Below are 19,850 nucleotides of genomic sequence, written 5' to 3'. Positions count from 1 at the left end.
ATTGCATTGTTAGAACCTCAGGCTGTGTGAAATTGTTCACTGTTCTGTTTTCCATTTCGTAACGTTGTCCAAATGTCTTGTGGGAATTATTAGACCCACTTGAAAATGTTCACTGTTTACAGAATAAGCCTTTTGAGATTCATCCTGTCGTTCTGAATAGGGTCCTGTTTTAAATGTTCACATTGTTTTATAAAAATTTTGTGTACAATTAATTTCCCCTATGCGAAATATACGTATTTACTATGATGCAATGTGCAGACACAATAAAAAAAGGGTACATCTGTACGCCTCCTGGATGAGAGGAATGACCACAATTCTTGAGCATCAGTTGGCAATTAGTGATTAGTTTATTATTGATTTCAGACTCAGCCTCAGGCTGCTAAGCTTTAAAACACAATGTAACATTGGACAGCCCACACTGCCATTATCTGTGATTATTAGGAATTCTTGCTGCTCCAAAGTATGTGATTTACTCAGTCCCTAATTAAACTGAGCTGTGACTTTATCACACAGACAGTGCTTGGCCTTTGATCAGACTCATGAAGGCACCGGTTACATGAGGAGGAGACAAGATGTGGAAGAGGAAAAAGCAAATCAGATATGGAAAGGGAGAGGGAGACAGGGAGCGAGAGTGATTGAGAGAGAGAGAGGGGAGGGAAGGAAAGGAAAGGGATAGAGGGAGGAGTAAGCAATGTGAGGGAGGGTGCTGCTTTTGTTAATGTGTGTGGACATGTGAGTGTGTGTGGATGTGTGAGAGGGGAGAGAAGGCAAGCTTGGAGAAGTTCCATATCCTTTCAACAAGCGGTAAGCCAAGAAAAAAAGCCCTCGAATGAGTCTGCGCGTTAAAAATGGTGTTTTTCAGAAAACTGTTTAATTTATCTGCTCATCTAAAGGAGAAATTGGGAACAGCGGTAGGGAGGGAAGAAGGGAGTGGCAGTACAGAGGAGGAGAGAGAGACAAGACGGTGTCAGACAACATGACCAAGTGTGTATGACTAAAATATGACCGTGTGCAGGATGGGGTTTACTTCTGACATGTGTAGGGAACTTTAACGGTGAGAGCTTGTTGTGTCTGAGAGAAAATGACTTGTGCATTACTTTCTGATTCAATCTCATTGTTGTAACAAGGGATGGAGAATGCAGAGGTAGAAGGAAACAATACACAAGGATCAGTAACTGTTGTATAAATCTTCACTCTGCACACATTCCCTGTGGGCATGTACTGGTGTAGAGTAATGATTGAGACAGATAAGGGTTAAACAGTGGACTGCATGTGGCGACTGAATTGCTCATGTGTTTGTGAGTCAAGCAGGAAGGGAGGGCTAGAGGGAAAGATAGAGAGGCAATGATATTTTTTTAACTCATTACGATCCCTCTTGGAAGAGGAGTTTTCATTCTCAGTCAGATGTGGTATGTCGAACGCAGCAGCATTCATCTGTTACTGTTTGCCATATTCCCTGCCGCTTCAGTTCATTTAAACTGTCAGTATTTGGGCCTTACAGCCAGTTTTTCATCACCGATACGTTACTGAATTTCAAGTTAACTTTAATCTGGTCCTACAGGTTCTCAAAGAGAAGAAGCCGCTCAACGATTGGTCGAATATCACCGGCTCGGCCCCCTGCATGATGTCACTCTCCCCTCCCCTTCACAAGCCTCCTCAGGTATACATCATGTCGCCATGGATACAGCATGTGTTCACAACTATAAGTAATTTTCCTTGTGGATTGATCTGCCTTTTTATTTTCTCAACAAAGCTATCAATCCTTCCAAAATGTCAATTTCCCAGAGATCTCTTTAAAATCTTTTGTTTAGTCAGAACAGTCCAAACCTTAAAGATACTCAGTTTAATGTCACAGAAGGCCAAGCAAATATTCACATTTTAGAGGCTGGAATCTGTGCATTTTTGGTATTGGTGCTTAAAAAAAAGACTTGATCATGATTAATCAATAACCAAAAGAATTGCAGGTTAAATTTCTGACGAAAGACCAGTTGTTTTTTCACCTAATTGTTTAAGCTCTGTTTATCACACAGTTCATGCTTACACTGTTTTATTTTATTTTGTAGGACCCATGCAAAGAATCTACCAGTTTGCCCAGAAGACGGAGCTCACATCGCAGTCGAGTCAATGACAGGCCGCTGTCAGCACAGGGTGAGCTATTACCAACCCTCATTTTTCTGTTTTCTATTGTGCGTCTGATTGCTTAAGCTGAGAGCACCATGATATAGTACAATAAGCACTCTCTCTTTGCACTCATGCCCTCATTTTGTCCAACTGTTTGTTCAGTTCCCTCCCTTTTAGTCAAATCAAAGGTGTGTCAGTTGAGTCGGCAGGTTGTTATTACGCCCGACAGAAAGCAGGATTTTCCTGTACTGACCGGATGAGCCAGAGAACAGCCTATATACTTATTCTCTTCGATAGTATCTATTTTTCACACACCCACATCTATCTATTTTTCACGCACCTACATCTATCTGTCACCAAACATCCCAGCAGCCTGATCTACAAGGTCATGTCAAGTCTTGCCAGGTGTCCTTCTTCTTGCTTTGTCTGTTCCTGAAAGCTGTAACTGTAATTTCTACAGTATATGATTCATTATCTTGATACACGGCCACCACTTGCGCAAATTCTCTCGTCACATCTTACATAAAGCAATTTGCGCTGACTCATGCATGTTGTTCTCGTGTGTCTTTCTCTATCTCCTTCTTTTTTCAGTGTTGGTGAGGACGCTTCCAGACAGCCAGAGCCCAGAGGCTTTCACTTCCCCCCTCCCCTCCCATAGGCTCAGCAACGGGCACAGAAATGGGACCAGCAATGGCGGTGGGCTGCTCACTCCATGCAACAGTGCAACAAGTTCCCGCGCTGCCAGGTCAGCTACTCCACTGCTCGTTTGATGAGCATTTCCTTTAAAGAGAGAAATGAAGAGTGGCTTTTTAATGTGCTTTTAGAAGTTTATATATTTCTTTAGCATTAACACGAAACAGTAGGGGCATTTTTATAATCCATACCTTTGCTCACAGGAGGGAGTAATCTGGAGTGTGTGAAGGGTTTTATTTCAGAACAACATTTTATATAAGGTGCGGTTACCATAAGTGATCATTGCAGTTCATTTAATATTGGGTTTTGTTTTCGTAGTTTTGATTTATTGTTCACTTCCATTCTCCTTTCCAATTTTTTTTTTTGTTAAAATAGTTTTTAAAAAACCTCTATGATATGTGACTGGTCATGGTCCTCGCCCCATCGGATGTCTTTTCAGCAGGATTTACACATTCCCAGATCTTATCTTTGTAAGTAAAATGTTATAATTACACATAAGAATGAGGGCCTAAACTACAAAAACAGACCAACCAGAATAATCATTTTTAGGAATTTTCCAATGTTAAGTGCATGAACGAAAGCAAAATCTGCCATAAAAAGGCTTCCTTCAAAAAACACAACTCAAGTTCTATATAATCCAGAGGAATAGTATACATTTTACAATGAAAGCAGTATAAGTTTAGTGCAAATAAAGTGTAAATAAATACCCTTGCAAAAAACAAATAAAACAAGTGATCATACGCAAAGCTGTACATGTCTTTCAACGTGAACCAGAACGTTAGTTTTTAAGTACTGTATAGTTGGCATTACAGTGTCATGTGATACTGTCAAAATATCTTGGACACATGCTTTGGTCTCCTTGGAGCAGTGTTAGTTGTCTCATGTTGCTTTGAAAAGTCGCATATCGATAAGCCTCCTCGCTAGCTGACAAATAACTTCTGAATGGGGATTTAACGTAATTCAAACATTTACTTTGTTTTGATATTTTGCCTACATTGTATTTTGTCTGATTAATAATAGTGTTTACTGTAACCAGCTTTATTTGGAATTTTGGACAGATCTCATTGGCATGTTTACATCTTAGGAGCCGGATGGCACTCCAATTGCATCAATAGGTTTAATTGCAGTGCTGCTCCTGGTTTATGCTTTTTGTTTTTGAAGATTTTACACCCTTCTACACATAACAGGGTTGTTTGTATCTTAGCTTTTAGTGTATTTGGCCGATGAATGAATATCTAACTCCTCTTCCCTTCACAGCCCGTCTCTGTTGGATCTCGTGGAGATCGAGAAGAAACTGAGGGAAGCCAAGGCAGAGAGAGAGAGGCTGCTCAGAGAAAGGGTGAGTCACCTGCCGTGGGAAACACTTGCTGACACCTCTAATCTCCTGCTTAGACACTGCATTAGACACGGCTGTCTGATCCTTGACACCCACTCAGCTCGCACATCGTGGTCCAAGAAAACAGCTAGCAGATGTGTGGATGTTTGTTATGCATGTTTGTAGCATTGGTAAATGCCAAGACTGAAAAATGTGTAGCTATATGATTGTGAGTTTATGCGGAGTTTAAAACCTTAAAGGGGAACTTCAGTGGTACGTTTTGATGTCAGGTTGCCTTTTTTTGGAAGCACATATCAAGGAATGCGTTGTAAATACAACTCTACAGTATCATCATTGTCTTTCTAAATTGGAGAATTCACATTATTTAGAAGATGGCTAATAATTTTCAATGATACATGTGTGCACCCAGGAAGAGCGACAGCAGTTGTTGTTGGAGGAGAGAAGGCAGAAAGAGCTAAACTCTCCCAAAACAGAACCTCCGGAGCCAGAGACCCCACAAAGGCCAGAGGCAGAACAAAATGAGCAACCAAACACCAGCTCTCCTCCAAACACCCCAGAGGTAAGAATGAAATGACAACCAGAAGGTAGCATTAAAGGCCCTGAAAAACATATTTTTTCAGTAACCTTCTTACACTGAGCGATGGACAGGTAAAAAGAGAAAAGATAATAACTGATGCAGCAGAAGCAGAATTATGCAAGTAGCAGCTAATGTAGCCTTGAGCCTCTAGCCTCAAACAGAGATGAGGAGCGAGCAGCAGAGGTCCGTTAAGCTCACTCCTTTTCAACTCCAATTTTTTTTTTCATTTTCAAACTTGTAGTCTTCAGACCCAACCAATGCACACTCGAGTGAAATCACCTAAGGCAATTTATTAGACTTCATGTAGCTCCCTCTGGAGGAACAAGTTAATCAGACGCACATTTACGTACAAAAAAACAACTTAATTGTGCCGTTTGGACAATTTAGAAATCTGGTTTTAAACCTGCAAACTTCTACTTGTAACTGCTTTACATCTGATCCATATTATCCTAATGTATTTATCAAATCATTTTCCAATTCTGAATGTTTTATTGTCTGCATTTCTTGTGATTGTACTTTCTGTGTTGTTCTGTATTTCTCTTTGTAATCTGAAAATGAGGGTCGCCCCTCAATGATCTCTCGAGGATAAATAAAGGTTGAACATGTACAAGAAAAGCACAACAAATCTTTTCGGACTAAACAGACATGCCCAGTATCATGATCCTATACAATCAATCATCTAATCGCAGAAGGCCCTCCAGCAGCGCAGCCTGCCCCTCTTCCTCTCTCCCAACTTTGACCTCCGAGCCCACGTGGAGTCCCTGGGTCACGGAGTGACCAGCTGCACGGACCTGCGCCTGACGCCTCGACGCTGCGCAGGCTTCCTGACCAAACGAGGGGGGAGGGTCAAAACCTGGAAGAAGAGATGGTTCCTGTTTGACATGGACCACAGACGACTAGCCTACTATACAGGTTAGACTGGCTGGGAGAGTGATGTGTGCTGTGCACATACTGGCTGCTTGTTTGCATGAATGAAAGCATTCTGTGTGTCCCACTAGCTCACTAAAAGGAAGTCAAACATGTTGTAAAAGAATATTCATCAATTAACATAATTTCCCAGCCTTTATTCTCTACTTATTCCTCTGTACATTCATTTGTGTTTCCACCAAAAAAATGGTTTGTATTAAAAGTGGAGTCCGACATTCTTCATGTTTTGTCAAATTCAGCAAATATCTATCATTTTTTTCTTCTCTCTTTGCTGCAGACTGTGATGAGAGGAAGCTAAAGGGAGTCATTTACTTCCAGGCCATAGAAGAAGTTTACCTTGACCATCTACGAACAGCTACTTCTGTGAGTTCTCATACACCAACACACCAACTGACTCTAAAGAAATCTATCAAAGGGTCTGTGCCAAATTTCTGGACTTTGAATCTGCAGGGGAACAATTTGATAAATGCAGGAAATGGATTTCTGGAGTCTCATATACTGTATGATGTACAGGCCAGTTTAGCTGAGTCATAAATCCCCAAGATCTATAAAAAATAGTAATTGATTGGTGCCTTTTATTTGCACAATATGTTTCAGATTTAACATGCATGGCCATCAGAAGACATATTGTTAAAGACATTATTATAACTCCAGGCACTTATTTGGTCAAGTTCACCACTCATTATTAATCTTTTTAATGTTATGTTAGTTAAAGCACTGTATCAACTGAAATAGAAGAACCTTGGGATCTCGTGTTATTTGGAAATGTACTCCCCATATCTGTGTTCACTGTGGTGTATTCACATGACATAGTTTGGTTGAGTTTTTAATAATTTGAGGTTTCTTCTTCTCCAAATGTGGCGTTAGATTATAGACATGGCAGATTTGCATGGGAATAAAGACAGACGATCTCTGCAATTACTGTATTAGAAATCAAAGGCGAGTGTCAGGTAACAGTAGGACTGCTGAGTAAAGCCTTTTTTTTGCTGCTGGCAAGTCTAAGGTCTTGGGAAAAAGTGTCACATAATCATTGGAAAACCTGCCATTTATATTTTCACATCAATCAACATGAGGAGTTTTAAGAACTGCTCAAGTAAAACAACAACACCATTTGCCTGCAGGACAATTGCAGTTGTGAAAAGTAATTAGTTCAAAAGTTCAAGGTATCTTACAGGGAAATTGGTTTGCAGACATGATTCATGCAAAACACAACAACAGGACATATTTTACAGAGTTGTTCAGTAGGAGGTCAGCATCCAGGTTAAAATACAAGTAAACAATCTCAGCAACCTGTGCAAATGAGAAATCTACAGATAACTAGGAAGTACATTTCCACTCTTTTATCAGATGGTTTCATTTAAATAACAGTTTGAGGCTTAAAGAGGTAAAATTATCCAATGTTAAAAACAAAGAATTCATTCAAACTAAAGAAACAACAACCTGTTCTTCTGCTTCTGAGAAAAGTCAAGAGCAGTGCTAAAAAGCTTCAAATGAACTATTGTAGCAAAAGAGTTGTCTTATCTATCTGATCAAAGTTATGTAATTTTTATAGCTTTTGGGTTTCACCTGGAAGAATGCAAGGTCTGGTCCAAAAGCCTCTTCATCATGACCTATCACATTATCCCTGTGTGTCCCTTTCTTCCAGTCTCCGCGGCCCAGTCTGACGTTCTGCGTGAAGACGTACGACCGTCTCTTCTTTCTGGTGGCTACCAATCCAGTGTCAATGCGGATTTGGATGGATGTCATCGTCACGGCGACAGACGAGCACAGCCGTTACTGACCTCTTGCATACGTGACTGTGCAACCCTTGAGTAAAGCTCCTGAGCGGACAACGCAGTGAGTCATTTCCCCCTGTCTATTGGGCTGGTTTGGCTGAGATCCACCTCAGGGGCTGATTCTGTACCTGGACTCATGAATCTGTGGACAAAGTGCGTGAGATGCAGAGGTGCAGTGGCTCCAGGCGCTCAAACACAGCGGAGGAGACTGTTACGTGATGCTTGAGTGGCGGAGGTTCATCGCTGAACCAGCTGCAAACCACGAGCAGCCTAACACAGCAGTCTGTTACTGGGAGGTTTCACTCTTTGAGCCTGACCTCCCCCAGCTGGTCACAGTGCAGCATTACAGGACTGGTACTACACCACAACACACTACAAACAGGGGGTGGACACACTAATAGCAACACCTGCACAATATAATGCAATCCAAAATAGCAACCCAGCAATACATATAACCTGTATACCTTACTGACTGTTCATGATTTGGGCTGTGATCATTTTTTTTTGTATTTTGTGTTGGATTGTTTTATATTTGTTTTAGGTGTTTCCACTAATTTGTCCATCTTCTGTATCTTTGTTTTGATAAATTACATTTTCATGAATTAAGTTATTATTTGAAAATGTATATGGGTTTGATATGCAAACGAATGAATGCACTATTAAATGTTTATTCATAAAAAGTTTGCTCTAATTTGCCTTTTTTTTTTTTACTTAAATCTTTATCAAATAGTAATAGCAAAAAAAAAGTGATTGGGAAATATACTTACATTTTTTCCATCATTCAAGCAGTCGTTTTGAGTTTTGTATAATGTCCTTTTTTCCAATTTTTTTTCCAGTTGTGCTTCTTGTAGTCCCAAGATGTATTAGTTTAAAAAATATATCAACCATTAATATTAATTTGTTCTATGTCGAGGGCCCTATTCTTCTTTGTAATTGCTTCTTAATAGTGTTTTAACAAAATATTTTAATACACTTTCTTTAGAGAAATTACAGAATTTACATACAATTTATAGGGACCTTAATTCCTACGGGAGTATTTGTTTTGGCACTTTACATACCATTTCCCAAAACACTATTATTAGCTCTATTTACTTATTTCCAAAAAACATGTGCAATCTACAGCAAATGATCAACCCACGATCCAACATACCTGACATTATTTTAAGTATCTTAACACACTTCCTTGTACGGCAGTGTGCCCATTGCAACACCAGCTGGTGGAAAGATTTTTTTACCGACACACAACAAAGATTTCTTCCTGCCAGAAAGTTGATGTTTGTTGATCTGTTGTTCACTTGAAAGATCGTGTGGTTTTAATATGATAAAACTGACACCAAATGCAATGTAATTTTGTAGTAAGGGGTAATATACTGTACATTTATTGCACCCATCGTAAAGCCTGTGGGCTAATTTCCTGTTCTTTTGAGACGCTTACTGAAAAATCTGTCCGTATTAGACTTTAACCTCAGGCCTTAGACACTTAACTCAAAGTATACAGACATTTCAACTCCTTTCAGTGCTTACAGTGTTGGAACCATGATTGAAACATTTCCTGCTTGGTGCACTTAAGTGCGTGTGCAAAAAATCCAACCATAGAAACTTACATAGCTGTCAAACACCAATCTCTTTTTATTGTAAGAAGCACCCAGATGATCTTCTTCATAATGTTCATGTTTGCACATTCATTTTGATTCTTGAATAACATATGGTTGTGATGAGACTCTATGAGTGCTGTACTTGTGTGTGGTAACATTTGGCATCTTAGACTGTTTTTTCAAATGGGCAAATCAACAGCTTGAAATCACATTCATATTTGTTATAAAATTCTGATTAGAGAATATTTTACATTTACACATGTTGTGTGATCCCCTCAGAAAACCACTGAGGAGACTTGCATTACTGTAGTATAGAGAGAGAATCAAAACCCTGTTGTGCTGGACGCCACTCCCCGGACAAATCTTTATAGAGCTGAGTGTGCCACCCAGACATGCCACCAGTCTGACATGATTCAGTTGTTGGATTATAACCACTGTGCCTTCAATGCTGGTTAAACCTTTATTTGCTTCTTTATCAATTTCTAAAACATTGAATCAGGTAACAGTATCGTTTATATGTTATCAAAATATAAAAATCAATTAAGGACTTGTGTATTTAAATCTCAAATATGTTGTATTTTCTCAGAAAAAAAGGACATTGTATGCTGAACATTGTTGGCTCTAAGGTAAGACTGAATTTCTTGGTGCCTTAGTTTGGCAGAGAAATAAATTCTTATTTTTTTTCTCACAGACTCACTTAAGTACATCCACTTAGAAGTTTACAAATACTGGTACATTAGTTAAGTCTTCATCATTTGCATCCCTGTATTTCACTTGCTTACTTCTACTCTGGTAAATTCCATAAATTCTATTCACGTTATTCTTCATCTCTTCTACATTGTTCTGACGGTTGTAGCTGTTTATTACTTCCCAGAATATGTTTTTTTGCTAAACATATGCAAAACATTTCATATGGTTATTCATAGTTTACAGAATCAGCGGCTAACGTCTTCATGGTTGCTTTCTCAAATATGTTTGCTTCCTTATTTGACAAATTAAAAAAACAAGTAGAGAGAAAAAAGCACATTACTTCCATCTACAGTAATATAATACTGCACTACATGCAATGCAATAATGAATAATGTTACAAGAACAACCATTCTGTTTTACTCTAAATATAATTTCCTTTAAAAAACTTGATTTATCCTTCTATGTTTTCATAACAGTTAACCAGGTAATAAAATCAATAGATTGTGTGTGTGTGTGTGTGTGTGTGTGTGTGTGTGTGTGTGTGTGTGTGTGTGTGTGTGTGTGTCCTCTGTAGGCTCAACAACCTCACAGAAAAGAATGACAGGGGCTGTAAAGGTTTTCCTCATATGCGGTCTACTTCAAGGTAGGCATTTCCACATTCAAATGCTGTTTGGATGTTTTACAAATGTTACCATTACTCACAAATATTGCAAAATGAACTTTTAGTGGTTGTCTGCTGTTATTTTTGTATGATTTAGTTTCCCCTTTAAGATTAGATAGAACTTGCTTAATCACGAAGGAAATTCTTGTGCCAGAGATTGCTCAAATATTACAACATAAGAATAAAAATAATAGAGTGATACATGTAAAGTGTAAACAGGGGCGGATTTAGTCATTTTGGGGCCCAAGGCAAACACAGACATGGGGCCCTCTACATCTCATGTTTCCCCCCTTTTGTCAATCCTTATTTTTCTAAGAAAGTCCTACTTGTAACTTCTCTTCAGCAGTCTTCACACAGCAATGATGTCTAGACTTCGGGGGTCAGTTTCAGGTAGAAGGTTTAACAAACTCTGAGTCTAACCCTGATGTCTGAGTTGATTTACCCTGAGATGGGAAGAGTTTTCGGTTCCAGAACAGCTGATATGAGTTGGTTCAATCAACTCAGAGTAGGTTCACGCGCGTGCACCACCACAATAAAAAGGCAGCATGAATGGAGCCATGATTCTACGATTCACCATGGTAACAACCACAAACAAACGGGTCGGCGGAAATACTCATGCGCACAAACAGCGAGTTTGAACATGTATTTAGTTAAAAAAGTAAGACGGCGGCTGCTGCTGCAAAAGAGAGATAATTGGTGTGGGAGAAAATTGCTGCTCGAGTCAATGCGTAAGCATTAAAAGTGTCTGTGTGTGAGTGAGTGTGTCTGTGAGTGAGTGAGTGAGTGAGTGTCTGTGTGTGAGTGAGTGTATCTGTGTGAGAGTGCCTGTGTGGGTGTCTGTGCGTGAGTGAGTGAGTGAGTGAGTGTATCTGTGTGAGTGTCTGTGTGTGTGTGTGTGTGTGTGTGTGTGTGAGTGTCTGTATTGTCATGTCTAAAGCGCTATAATCTGACCTTGCGAGCTTTGGCCTCAGCAAATCTTGCTATCACTGATTCCATATCCATAACGTTAGCAGCAATATCACTTGAGCAGCCTGGGCTGGCACTGTCTGCAGCAACAGGTAGCTCCTCCTCGCTAGCAGCAGTGCTAACGGTCGTGATGGTGGTTGTGGCATGGGTTGTAGCGTTGTTGTCATTGTCAGCGGCAGGCATCACAAAAAACTTTGTTAACTTCGGCAATTTTTTTAAAAACGTTTTGCTTTCCTCCCGCTTCCTCCTTTTTTCAGCACCACTTGGGTAGTTTGGCTTCATTGTAGCTCTACTCTGTACACTGTCTGTCACTCTACATACGCACCCTGTCTGTCTGTCACTTTTTTTTCTCCGTATTTTGGCGCATTACAGCCTTGTCACTTTCGCAGATGCGCAGTAAGTGAGATAATGGAATAGTCCAATCATGTAGTGAGGTGGGGGGGCCCCCTTCGGTCTGCGAAACTAATGATTTGATGCCATTTTTCGCAAATGGAGTTTTAGAAATATATAATTTGCGAAAAGTTAAAAAAAAAAAAAACCTTAAGCATAAGTTAATGGGGCATTTTGGGGGCCCCTAGGTAGCTCGGGGCCCAAGGCAATTGCCGACCTTTGCCTAATGGTAAAGTCCGCCTCTGAGTGTAAAAGGGAGTAATGCATACAACAGTGCCTAATAGAATAACAAAAAGGTAAGATACATTTAGTGAAATAAGTAAACTGAAGTGATATTGGCAATGATATTGAAAAATAAAAAAGTAATATAATGATATTTTACTTCTTGTTGGAGTAATTATTTCTGTGGTAATCTTGGCTGATATATATTTTGTTGCTATTGTTTCACCAGGTAGCGTATGCCAACAGTGGGCAGCCTTGATGCCTCAGACAGTCGAGGGACTAACTGGATCTTGTGTGATGGTCCCCTGCACGTTCAGCTTGCTCCCCGCTTGGGATAACCACCTGGATGATTCGTGTAAAGCCATTTGGAAGAGAGGCTGGAGTCGAACGCAGGTGTTTGATTCCAGCCTCACTGGGGAACATGCAAACTCAAACATCCTGCAAGGAAACCTAACGGGGATCCTGCGTGAGAAGGACTGCACCATCATTTTCAACAACCTGCCATCGGACCATTATGACAGCTATTACTTCAGACTGCAGTGTGACAATGATCTGAAGTTCAACTTTCCAACGGGCGTCCTTATCACCACTCAAAGTTTGTGTTATGTCCTGTTACTCTTACACATGTAATCCTACATCTTTTTGTTACCTCTCTTGCTATTTTCTCATTGTTTGTACTCCTCAGATTCCCTGCCCAAACCCACCATAACTCCATCCAGGCTGGAGGTAGAAGAAGGGACTCCAGTGAGGTTGAACTGCACAGCAGTAGCTCCCTGTCCCATTCTCCCTCCAGCACTGACTTGGACACCTAGTATCGGTGACATTGAGGAAAACATAGAAACTAAATTCTTGACCTCTGTGTTAAACTTCACCGCTTCTTACCTCCACAACGGACAGAAGTTCTCGTGCGCCGCTCTCTACAACCGACAAGCTGGCAACAGTGACCTTCTGTATGAAAAAAGTTTGACCCTGCGTGTTCTTTGTGAGTATGTTTTTCTATGTTTTTTTTGCTATTATAAGAAAGACAACTATCCCTCTAGGGAATTCCTGCAGAGTATATGGATCAAAATGTATTTATTAATAACTTAACAACTGCAGACCTGATTGCTTATTAAAAAGTAGTTGACAACCTAACCCATTATTAATCACTCACTAACATGCTGCTGACAGCTGATTTTTCACAATCTGGCAACCCAAAAGTTGTTCTTAGTAAGGCTTACTACTGATTCATGAAGCCTTAATAAATGCTTTATTAGCATTCATTTCCCTGACTTTGTGACTATAAATCATACATTATTACAAAGTGGTTAGCATGTTCCTTAATAGGTTGTGTTGTTATATTGGCATGGCATGTCTTAAAGGCATAGTTTGACATTGTAGAAATTTGGATGAGAAGATCGATCTCTTATTTGACCATCAGATATAAAGCTACAACCAATAACCAATTAGCTTAGCAAAGCATAGCTTAGCATAAAGCTGGGAAACAGTTTTTTTTTTTTTTGGACAGAGCCAGGCTAGCTGTTTCCCTGTTTACAGTGTTTATGCTATATGATGCTGGCTCTAGCTTCAAATTTAGCATAAATATATAAATTTATGGATTATTTAATATGAAGCTACAGCTAGCAGATGGTTAGCTTAGCTTAGCACAAAGACTGGCAACCGGGGGAAAAAGCTAGCTTGGCTCTGTAGCAAGATCTGCCTACCAGCACCTCTAAACCTCACTAGATTTTCAAAATTCTCTTCCAGATCCTCCAAAAAACACATCAGTCAGCAATTCTGGTCCTGTAAAAGAGGGCGGCTGGGTGACTCTGACCTGCAACGCCAACGCAAATCCAGCTGTGGACAGCTACACCTGGTACAAAGTGGATGGAGATCAGGTGACAACAGTGGGTTCGAAAAACCGACTTTCAACTACGGTCTCGGAAGTGGACAGTAGATTTTACTGCAAAGTCAGTAATGGATATGGAACCCAGAACTCATCCATCACTCAGATAGACGTACACTGTAAGTCTGAGTGAAACAGACACAGATGACAAATATTTACTAGCAACATGGACTCAAACCATACTTGTGTATTTTTTTTCAGTTCCTCCCAAGGAAACCACAGTAATCATCGACCCTAATGGTCCAATACTGGAGGGCAGCTCTGTTTCTCTGCTCTGTAAGAGCCGTGCCAACCCACCTGTGACCAACTACACCTGGTACAAAGACGACAAAGAGGTTATGGAGCCTGGATCAAGCTTGGTTATGATCGGTGTCGACCCGAGCCACAGCGGTGAATACCACTGTGCAGCAAAAAGTGAGCTGGGAGAGGAAGTTTCAGCGCAGATTCAGCTGGACATTCAGTGTAAGTTCATTTTCCACAGTAAAGACTCTGATTTACACTGACAACAAACAACCCAACTGTATGTTTCCAGTTTGTATGCTGAATATGGCTTTACTGTATATCCAGCTGTGGTCACCCAAACAGGATCTGAAGCCAAAACTCAGTCACAGGGCAACACCACAGTGTCTGGACTGTACACAGTAACGCATTGTCGTGTTGCGTGACAACCTCAAAATCCTTTCTATGTCAGTGGTCCATCATGACTGATCTCTGTTGTACGTTCACATGTGTGCCAGTCAGTGTTGGGAGTAACGCGTTACAAAAGTAACGCAATTACAGTAATGTATTCCTTTTTGCTGTAACGCAGTAATATAACGCATTACTAATTAAATTTCGGTAATATTATACTCGTTACAATCTCAGTAACGCGAGTTACAACGCATTTTAACGCAACATTTAGTGGGGCATTGTTTTTTTTAAGAATTCACCAACACCGCGACACATTTCTTCACAGGAAAAAAAAAAAAGCCGTATTATTTTCCTGTCGCTGTATTCGATGGTTGAGATGACTGCAGAGACAGATACATTTGCGAGATGGATATTATTTTCAGGAGTTATTACGCTGCGTTGAAGTGAGCTGTCCTGTTTCTGTTCCCGTGGTCAGAGCCAGAACCAGAGACGGTACGGACAGCATGTATGTCCCAACAGGTGACGGTACGTCAGCGGCTGACAGATATAAACATGTCGGGAATTAATGTTGAGGCTTGCTACACGTAAATATCATTGCCTTTTATCAGCCGTAGAGAGTAACTATGCCTGTAGTGGAATGGCTTTGAATGACGACCAAAAGCGCTTGTCTTTTACTGTGACCATTTACTGTTCAATATGTTACAGTTTTACAAACAAGAAAGTGAACAACTTGAGCCTGACGGACATGTTGCATCTCAGTATGCTAGCAAGAGTAGGCTACACAACAGACAACTAGCAAGAGTAGGCTACACAACAGACAACTTCCGTGTAGCCTACTTTAAAATAAAAGCACTTCCTGTGACGGTTCGCAGTAAAACTAAATTACTGTTAAATAAGGTTGTGTAGGCTACCTTTTCACAAATCAGCTGTAAATCAAGTGAATAGTGAGTTTTAATCACACTATAATTGAACATTTCCTTTAGAGTGTTTTAACCTAAACAACATGAATTTCTTATTGAAGTGCTATAAACAAACATTTTACAACAATGCCATACTTTTGAGTATTTTCATTTTCTCCTACTTGCCTATTATATGTTTTACTTATCTATTTTGTATAGCTTTAGTTACTTTGCATATTTATAATAATTATACAAAATATGAATAATCTATGATGCATTAAAGTGGATAAAGAGGAGACTTTATTGACCCTGTGTTGAAATTAACAAGCTAGCTGCCAAATCAAACTTCCCCTGTTATTTTGGTGAAAGTAACTCAAAAGTAATGCAAAAGTAGTGTAACGCATTACAATTCAGAGACAGTAATATTGTAATATAACTAATTACTCTCAAATGACAGTAACTAGTAATCTATAATGTATTACATTTTGGAAGTAACTTGCCCAACACTGGTGCCAGTGTGTTAATTATTCTGTAGATGTTTTGTTTGGTTTCTGTCTTTATTAAGACTTTTCCAATCACAGAAAGTGATGAGGTTGTCTCAGTTTACTGAAAAGGCAACTCAAAAGTTTAACTTATATAGACCATGAAAGTAATTATAATCCTTCATAGTATCTACTGTATGCACAAACTTGTAGTTTTCTCTGCATACTTGCTGATTTACATACCTTATTTTTTTCCTACTTTAAACTGTAATGTACTGTAGCCTCCATAAATCATTTACCACTAGTATATTTAATCATATCACATGATATTCATCAGCAAAAACAGTTGTTCCGGAATTATAGATGTTTTTAAATTTTCATTATTTCTGAGCACTTTAGGGCCTTCTTATCCGTCTTGGCTTATAAGTTATTTTGTGACCTTAGAATAGAAATTGAGAAAACCTCATGTGCTGTAGTTGTTGCAAGAGATGTGCAAATATCTGGTGTTTTTTGTTATATTGTAATCCAAACCCCCCAAAAAAAATTATTAACATATATAATATCATTATCTCAGGATGAAAATATAAGGCATATTCTCATCCAACGCTCTTTATTTTGTAAGGTATCACAATGTGTGACTGACACCAATTTAAAGTACCAAATCAAACTGTGACGTTAAAAAATCTCTACAGCCAGAAAACCTGCCCTGAATCAACCTAAAAATCATTTGTTGGGAAAATTCATTGTACATTCCCAACAAATAAGCAATAACCTTGGACCACGATTAACAGAAACATTATATCTTTCAGATCCCCCTCAGAACACAACAGTGTCAGTTGACCCTTCTGGTCTGATGCTGGACGGCAGCTCTGTCACTCTGACCTGCTCAAGCATTGCCAATCCAGCCGTGATAAACGTCACCTGGTTCAGAGTGGCTGGAGGACAAAAGGAGGTGATGGGCTCTGAGAAAGACTTCACCTTCAATGTGACCAAACTCTCAGAGGATCATTATTACTGTGAAGCTCTGAATGTCCACGGAGCTGAATACTCAGAGCCTGCCAGTATTGATGTCACATGTGAGATTTTTTTTTTGTTTTAATATTAATTGTAAGCCTTTATTTTTCCCAACAAGTTTGATCAAGAATGTACTCTGTCTCAGTTGCTCCAGAGATCCTTCCTTCTTCCCGCTGCGTCAAGATCTTATCCCTGATCCGATGTTCCTGCGACAGCCAGGGGAACCCGCGTCCCTCCCTGCTTTGGGAATTGGCCGGGGAACCTGTCAATCACTCTGCTGCCATCCCGATCAGGGAAGTTCCCCTGGGGAGCGTGAGCATGAGGAGCCTCATCACCCTGTACCATTTGGATGATGACATGCCCTCTGTAGTCTGCCTCAGCATCAACTCGCTGGGCTCTGATAGTTTTGCATTCAACGTGTCGTCAAGCGAAACTCAGCTAGGTAGAGGAATCTGCAGAATGCTGCATTTTTATTTGGCTTTTCTTTTGCATAATCTGCCTCTCTCTGGTTTTACTGACTGATATGGTTTGTGGGGACTTTTCAGGCCTCCACGCTTTGTCTCTTTTGATTGGCTCTGCAGTAGGCGCACTAGGGATGCTGCTGGTGTGTGTCCCGCTGCTGCTTTTCTTTTGCAGGTGAGAACATGAAAACACAGCTGAAATGACAGCAGCTAACACACTGTACTGTTGACAGGACATTTTGGGAACTGGTTTCAAAGCAAGACAGAAACACATTCTGAGGTTGTTGTCTAAGGTGTGACTTGGATGGTGACCAGTGCACACTGAAACTGACTGCCAGAGTCAGTTTCAGTGTGCAACCATGGCTGCCCCAGAACATTGCTAAATATGACTATGAAAAAATAATGAATTACTGTACATATAAAAATTGCTTTTCTGTGTTGGTTATAGGAAAAGGAAAGGCAGTCTTACACCCAACAAGGGATTGGTGGACTCTTCTGACTTTTTAGTTACTAATGGGGTGAGTTTATGTCCTTGCACACATCTATGCATGCATTAGGGGAAAACTTACAGATGCACAAAAACAGGAACCTTCAAACATCCTACAAGCAAGCATTACATTTAAAGTACAAGTCAAACATTTCAGGAGAAGAAAATGTCATAACAATTTTGAAAAAATTCATAATATAGTGTCATAAAAATGTTTTTTAAAAAGTCATAGTATAGTACAGTAAAATGTAAAAAATGACATAGTATGTCTTAAAAATTTCAAAAATGTCATAGTATGCCTTAAAAATGTCAAACAATTGTCATAGTATGTCATAAGAATGTTTAAAAAACATAATATAGTATGTCATAAAAATTCGAGAAACAGTCATAGTATAGTCAGAGTTATAGTATAGTCTGTGAAAAAAAGTTGAAAAAAGTCATAATATAGTATGTTGAAACAATAAAAAAAAAGTTATAGTATAGTAGGTGGAAAATTGTCTAAAAGTCATAGTATAGTATGTAGAATTTTTTTTTTTTTAAATTAACAGCATATGTCGAAAAAAGTTTTTAAAAAGTCATAGTATAGTATGTTGAAAAAAGTCATAGTATAGTATGTCGAAAAAGTATATAAAATATATTCAAAATTCTACTATAGTATAAACGTTATAGTAAAGTAGGTGGAAAAAAATGTAAAAAAAAATATACTATACTATAAAAAGTTATAGTCCGATATAGTTTGTCAGAAAAAAAAGTCAAAACATCATCGTATAGTATGTCAGAAAAATGTTTAAAAAATTGTCATAGAACAGTATGTGTCGAAAAAGTGGTCAGAAAAAAGTCATAGTATAGTATGTCAAAAAAAGTCATAGTATAGTATGTCAAAAAAAGTCATAGTATAGTAAGTTGAAAACAAATTCCAAAAAGAAGTCATAGTATGTCGAAAAAGTTAAAAAAGTTATAGTATATATGTCGAAATAAAACTCATATGTTAAAAGTATAGTATGTCGAAAAACATTTTTTAAAAGTCATAGTGTAGTATGTCGAAAGAAATTGTCGAATAAAAGTCATAGCATAGTATGTTGAAAAAGTTTAAAAAGTTATAGTATAGTATGTCGAAAAAAGTCAGTATAGTACGTTAAAATGTATGTTGAAAAAGTTATAGTAGTTTGTTGAAAAAAGTTTTTTAAAAAGTCACACACATAGTATGTCGAAAAAAAGTAAAAAAAAAAGTCATAGTATAGTATGTCATAAAGTCTGCATGAAGGATTTTTTTAACATTGAAGCGGATGTCATTTAATTGGGCCTTAATGTGTAACAAGAAATACTATCTCTTCTCCATGACTAAAGCAAATCTTTTATTTTCCTGTAGACCCACTCTTCCAAAGTGGATGTGATTTACGCCAATAAAACCATTCTGGAAGAGGAAAGAGAAGTTAAGGAAGACTGTCTTAACTACGCCAATGTGGACTTTGCTAAACTCCAGGCCAAATCAGAGCTTGTTGAACGGGAGATCAGAGGCCTGGACTCCAAGAAGACCGAGTATACTAAGATCTGTCTGCACTCCAGAGGAAGCAATGGAGAGGACGTGAAGGAAGAAGAGACAGTTGCTGACACTCATGGTCTCATAGGACAATGAAAAGGTTATGGCTTAACTTTGGAGGAAATGAAACAGGATTTTGGGATTCAAACAGCTACAGGACGTTACCATATTCCACTTCAGTTTTCCACACTCAGCTGAGCTCAAAAATTCTGCAGCAGTGGAGAAAGAAACTGCAGCTCTCAATATTTGTCACTGTAACATGTTCTTATGTCTCTTTACTGAAAAGTGCATTTCAAAACAAAATCCCAATAAAAATGATTTTGAATACATATACTAGGTACTTACACCACAATAGACCATAACTGTAAACGTTCCCTTTAAACTGATGAACTTTTTTCTTCTATTTGGTTCACTACTATAGATGAATGCTGTCACATTTATATTTAATATTTCAATGCTAACGTTTGTCTTACACTTTTGTCAATTTTATTGTTTGAAA

The 19,850-nt window shown here is 38.9% G+C and overlaps 2 protein-coding genes across 3 annotated transcripts in view; both read left to right on the top strand.

Moving 5' to 3' along the window:
• phldb3 (pleckstrin homology-like domain, family B, member 3) overlaps window positions 1-8,109 on the top strand; it is a 28,671-nt gene extending 20,562 nt beyond the window's left edge. The window contains exons 8-15 of one of the 2 annotated variants that reach the window (XM_031313958.2): window positions 1,562-1,660; window positions 2,064-2,148; window positions 2,713-2,866; window positions 4,072-4,153; window positions 4,560-4,709; window positions 5,417-5,639; window positions 5,932-6,017; window positions 7,300-8,109. In XM_031313958.2, the coding sequence (XP_031169818.1) occupies window positions 1,562-1,660; window positions 2,064-2,148; window positions 2,713-2,866; window positions 4,072-4,153; window positions 4,560-4,709; window positions 5,417-5,639; window positions 5,932-6,017; window positions 7,300-7,434 (1,014 nt within the window). In that variant the 3' untranslated portion in view covers window positions 7,435-8,109. The remainder of the gene's footprint in view (window positions 1-1,561; window positions 1,661-2,063; window positions 2,149-2,712; window positions 2,867-4,071; window positions 4,154-4,559; window positions 4,710-5,416; window positions 5,640-5,931; window positions 6,018-7,299) is intronic. The other variant, XM_031313969.2, reaches the window with a different exon arrangement.
• Window positions 8,110-9,388: 1,279 nt separating this feature from the next.
• LOC116060375 (myelin-associated glycoprotein-like) lies at window positions 9,389-19,552 on the top strand. The gene is made up of 12 exons (XM_031313912.2): window positions 9,389-9,523; window positions 9,611-9,650; window positions 10,289-10,357; window positions 12,183-12,548; window positions 12,639-12,935; window positions 13,700-13,957; window positions 14,040-14,300; window positions 16,659-16,925; window positions 17,009-17,305; window positions 17,409-17,499; window positions 17,773-17,842; window positions 19,181-19,552. Exons 3-12 carry the CDS (start codon window positions 10,312-10,314, stop codon window positions 19,445-19,447), a joined length of 2,220 nt encoding a protein of 739 aa, XP_031169772.2. The 5' UTR covers window positions 9,389-9,523; window positions 9,611-9,650; window positions 10,289-10,311; the 3' UTR covers window positions 19,448-19,552.
• The last annotated feature ends 298 nt before the right edge of the window (window positions 19,553-19,850 follow it).

This window comes from Sander lucioperca, chromosome 10 (assembly GCF_008315115.2).
Source record: "Sander lucioperca isolate FBNREF2018 chromosome 10, SLUC_FBN_1.2, whole genome shotgun sequence".
NCBI lineage: Eukaryota > Metazoa > Chordata > Actinopteri > Perciformes > Percidae > Sander > Sander lucioperca.
The sequence above is the reverse complement of the archived record's forward strand: the minus strand, read 5'-3'. Positions and strand labels throughout refer to the sequence as shown.